The sequence below is a fragment of the Meriones unguiculatus genome, chromosome 5 (assembly GCF_030254825.1).
Source record: "Meriones unguiculatus strain TT.TT164.6M chromosome 5, Bangor_MerUng_6.1, whole genome shotgun sequence".
NCBI lineage: Eukaryota > Metazoa > Chordata > Mammalia > Rodentia > Muridae > Meriones > Meriones unguiculatus.
Genome location: NC_083353.1, coordinates 122,551,967 through 122,556,888, shown reverse-complemented (window position 1 = coordinate 122,556,888; position 4,922 = coordinate 122,551,967). Strand labels below are relative to the sequence as shown.

General features: G+C 46.3%; 1 protein-coding gene across 1 annotated transcript; it reads left to right on the top strand.

The window, feature by feature from the left end:
* Positions 1-395: 395 nt before the first annotated feature.
* On the top strand, positions 396-3,779 carry Mgp (matrix Gla protein). Its single transcript, XM_021644282.2, has 4 exons — positions 396-551; positions 1,960-1,992; positions 2,951-3,026; positions 3,427-3,779. Exons 1-4 carry the CDS (start codon positions 491-493, stop codon positions 3,566-3,568), a joined length of 312 nt encoding a protein of 103 aa, XP_021499957.1. The 5' UTR covers positions 396-490; the 3' UTR covers positions 3,569-3,779.
* The last annotated feature ends 1,143 nt before the right edge of the window (positions 3,780-4,922 follow it).

Here is a 4,922-nt window from a genome sequence, read left to right as displayed (position 1 = left end):
GACATCTGGGGTAGGGTTGGGGAGGGCTTTCTCCCCTGGGACCTCTCTTCCATCCATCAAAGAGAACACTACAGCTCTGTCTGTGGACCAAGCCCCAACAGCTGGTGGTCAGGGCCAGCAAGTAGATCAGAGGAGAAACTCGAAAGGCGAACCGTGGACCTGTGCCCAGGGTCTGGCTCGCCGGCACAGGGTGGCCACAATCTCTGCACCAAGACAGCATCCTGCTGTAGCACAGCCAGGACCACAAGCGAAAGGAAACTGCCCACGCTGCGTAGACACTATCTGGAAGGAATGAGTACTTGGGAGAGCTCCCAAGGCAAGCTTAGTGCCAAGCCGTCCCACCTTTTCCAGCCCTCTCCCTCCTGCCCCTCCCCTTTCAGCTGCTCGAGTTCCTATAAAAACAGCTCAGCCATCCCCAGCAGCATGCTGGAGCCGCTCCCCTCTGCTGCCACACCAGACACAGAGACAGACCCGCGGACCCGCAGACACCATGAAGAGCCTGCTCCCTCTGGCCATCCTGGCTGCGCTGGCCATGGCAGCCCTGTGCTACGGTGAGAAACTTCTCTCCCTGCTCTCAGTGGAGCCTTCCTGTCCTGCTCCCCCCCACCACCGCTTCCCTTCAGCCCTACTTTCTCTCTCTCCCCTCCTCCTCTTCTTTCCCCCTTCCTCCAGTATAATCCAGAGTATCTCGAATTTAAGTTTTCCTATCTCCATGGTCACCGATCACTCCATCGCATCTGTGTCATAGTCTAAATGTCCCAGTGCGTGTGAGCTATTTAACAGGTGGGTCCTTTCAGGGATAAATTTACGTCCCTGGACACCAAGATGTTTCAGAAATGTGTCAATTCCCAACCACTACAGTTTCATCTTTAAGAATGCCTGCTTACTCAGACTCGAGTATTGATGGATTAAGGATATTTGGTGAAACATTTACTTTAAGAAAAATAAGTTTCCATGGGACTGTTAGCTAGAGAGAGCCCTTCTAGGGTGGACAATACCATAGCTTAGCACATTTATTCCGCGAGTTTATTTTTAAAAGAAACTTTATAGCTGGATTTTTAAAAGAATTTCACAATTGTTCACAAAGAATAATTTTTTGCTACCTATATGTTAAGTCATGAGTGATGTGTTCACAGATTTGAAGCCAGATTATTTATATAACTCTCTTTAAATTGTGTTGGTCATATTTAGTTGTTTTTAAGTCTAAATCATATGAACAGCTCTGTCATGTTTCTCAGATTTTGAATTATTCATACACTTTCTGTATATGTTTTTTTTTCTTTCCTTGTCTCCTTTTCTCGCCTTTTAGGCAGGCAGACGCTTCTAAACACAGCCTCTTGTTCCCACTTTGCCCTCAGTGTTCAGGAGAGACATAGAAAGCAGAAACCTTTGCTTTGACGTCCTCTCCGCCCTGGCTCTGTGCCCAGCTTGAGCTGTGAAAGGGAGCCAGTGGTTTCTGAGGCTGCCAATTTAACACCCATTCTTAAGAGCCGTTCCGAACCCTCTTAGAAACCGTCTGGGTCATCCAGCTCAATAACCACCCTGGAGCTTCCTCCCTGGAGGAGCCTGGCTGCCGCATACCCACCTTGAACTTCCTTGACTCTGGTCTCAAACCGGCCCCTGAATAAATTACATCAGAAAAGAAGGCATTCTGCAGACTCCACATTACACTGAACATGTTGTCCCGTAATAAATGTCTGGAGATTTCACAGCCCCCAGGAAATCTTAGCCCAAACTGGCAACAATCTCCAGTATCAGACAAACAAGCATGGAGACACCCAAAGCAAAGACAGAAATAAATAACTCGTAATTCCTACATGACCAGAATTTCTTAAACGATCACCTTGCTAAATGTGCTATTCCAGTCTTTATGATATTTCCTTCCCCCTCCACCTCTACATTTATACAATGACGGCATGCGATGGATAAGCCTAAACTGGGTCTTTCTTGTAATTTCAGAATCTCACGAAAGCATGGAGTCCTATGAGATCAGTAAGTAGATGCTTGCCTGCCTTATTTCAGTTGTTTGCGTTAAAGAATATCACCCTGTTTTTTAAGCTAAAGTGCTGGTCAGGTCCATGACGGTGGGAAGGGAAGAGTGGGGCTCTGTGGGAGAACTGAATTTTAACACCCAGTGACTAAAACTGCCCAAGCAAGCAGCACTCAAAGCTGCATGTAATATGGCACTAAACTGCATCCAGAACACTTGGAAATTTTAAGTTGCCATCACATCAGCCACACAATCGGAAAATGAGGAGTAAGGACAACCGAGCAAGCATGGAACAGGAGCCGCCAGCAGGAGACCACAGGCGTCGGCATCGGATTGTGTGCCGGAGGGACTTGGAAAGTCTGGCTGCAGCACTCTCGCTTCTGTTCGATGGTTAAATTGGAAGGATTTTATGCTCCTTTTAGGGTCTAGTTCTTGACTTGGGGTCTCCTGTAATAACCCACTTGGCCTCCGACTCAGGGCACAACTGAGGAAAACTTTATCCTCATCCTCTGGCCCCCACCTCCCAAGTGGTGGGATGACCGGTGTGTCCCCCACAACCCCACCCCCTCCTCTTGAGTTTAATTTGTTCCTCGTTTCCATAATGTCTAACTTGTTCCTATGCTGGTGGCCTATGGTCTACTTTGTAGGTCTAAGGGGAGAGAAAATTTATCTTGAACACTTTAAAAGCATCTGAGTAGCAAAGGATAGGGCAAAGACAAAGTGGATAAGATTTGCCGTGGCCTTTGTGTGGAAAGATCCCAAGACACATAAATAGTTACTCATTCCCTTTGATCATGCAGGTTATAAAATCTGCTTTATACTCTTTTTATGTTTTTGCCTATCTCTGATTATGCAAAATGTAGATGAATGAGATTTTAGATCATTTGCCCCTCAGACTATTCACAAAATATTTTCATCAGCTGTTTCAGTGAAAATGTGTTTTTTTATTTTCTGTTTTAGGTCCCTTCATCAACAGGAGAAATGCTAACACCTTTATGACCCCTCAGCAGAGATGGCGGGTTAAAATCCAAGAGAAGTATGTATCTGAACTTGATGGGAGTAGCCATTCTTCCCAGAGTCCTAGACCAGATATGAACAGAGTAGGGAAGATGCTTCCTGGCTATTTCTATGTCCTGAACTCAAAGAATTGAAAAACAGCACAGAGAAAACACAATGCTTAGAAACTATTTTGCTTTGGGCTTAGAAAGGAGGTGGGGAGGAATTAAAAAAAAAGGGAGACAGAAAGCAAGCTTCTATTTTCAGTCATAAAAATAATAAAACAATCAAAACCTGTCCTTCCCCACCCCATGCCTGCTCTTCAAACACCTGTTAGTGTGGGGGAAGGGCTCTTTCCTGTACCCCCTCAAGCTTTCCTTTTTCTGACTGTACCATTGTCTTTCTGCTCTGCAACTTTGGCCTCTCTCTCCACTCTCCAGGGTCCGAGAACACAACAAGCCCACCCACGAGATCAACAGGGAGGCCTGTGACGACTACAAGTTGTGTGAGCGCTATGCCATGGTCTACGGGTACAGCGCTGCCTACAACCGCTACTTCAGGCAGCGCCGAGGAGCCAAATAAGCAAAGAAACGACAACCGTGCTCCAGAGTCTCGTTTTATATCCCCCTGCCGCAGCATTACCGAAGTACGCAGACACACACGCATTGCTTGTTCCCTACATGATCTCCTGTCTGGCTGGGCCACTCCTTCCCCACCCCAGGTTGAAAGTTACGAAAGAACAGTGTTAAGAAACGTTGTTTGTATATAATTAAATTCTGGTTTGATACTTTCACTTTGTGAATTCAGTTTCTTCCGGGGAAACGCTAATCACAGCCAGCCTAACCAAGAAATGGAAGCTGTGTTGATCTTGTGTGTACTGTTGAGTGGAGGAGTAGCCACATAGAAATGAGAGTTCACTTCATTTGTTTCCTATTTCTCATGCATAAAAAACAAATCACCTCTGAAGCAAGGCTGTGTAGAACACAGCAATAGAAAACACACGGCAAGATGGCAGGCTTCAATCCAACTTTGTCCATAATCACATATGTGAATAGCCTATGCAATCCAGTTTTTAAGCATTTACATATGTTGGTACTGTGTGAGGCTTTTCCTTGGTAGACAAAACACAGATGCACACACGCACACAAGTGCACACACACATGCAAGCCTACTTACCCAAGATGGGGAGCCCATGACAGATCACTGCTGTGAACCACTGAGTCTCTATTGCGGTCACCTATGGGAGCACGGGTTAGGGGTGACTTAAAGGAGCAGAGACGACTCCCAAGGGGGTCTCATCACGGAAAAGCCCACCCCAACCGGCTTCCAGGAAGCTCGGTGTGTGGGAGAGTCTCCTCTGCTGACACACTCTTAGAGCTGGCCTTCCTGAGCCCCTGAGACTAGGCTTCCTCAGACGGGTGGAGCTTTCTACATCCTGAGTCTTGTTCTGGAAACCGAGGTCTTGTTTCACAGCACATCCTTGTCATTCTTTTTGAAGATTTATTTGCCTTTTAGTTATGTGTATGTGGGGAGAGTGCATGTGTTAGTGAAGGCTCTCACCTACGTGAGTCAAAACCTTTTCCCAAAGCAACTCATCTCCCAGAGCTGCCCAACACACAGGTATACGATCCCCAGCCCTTTCTGGTCTTACAGTTGTCTCTCCTTCAACTCAATAAAATTAGCTAAAATTAAATTTTAATGATTCAAATTTCTATCATGAATTGATTTTGCTCCCTACCCTGAGAGCTTGCTCAGACCACTTCTGTTTATGTGTTCATCAGCCAGGGCTCTGTCTCAATCCAGAAGGCCTTCCTCTGAAACAGACACCATCATCTATCTAATTGCTGCCAGACACCATTCTTCCCTGCCTCCTCACCTGCAATGAAGTCCCAGCCATCGGGGGTGTCACTGAGAGCAAAAGAAGTGGATCCAGCAT

What these genes read in the sequence shown, in the direction of transcription:
- Mgp (XM_021644282.2), top strand. Translation starts at nt 491, where the DNA reads ATGAAGAGCCTGCTCCCTCTGGCCATCCTGGCTGCGCTGGCCATGGCA. An exon ending in CATGGAGTCCTATGAGATCA is followed by an intron (nt 1,993 to 2,950) that starts GTAAGTAGATGC and finishes TTTCTGTTTTAG; the next exon opens with GTCCCTTCATCAACAGGAGA. An exon ending in CGGGTTAAAATCCAAGAGAA is followed by an intron (nt 3,027 to 3,426) that starts GTATGTATCTGA and finishes TCCACTCTCCAG; the next exon opens with GGTCCGAGAACACAACAAGC.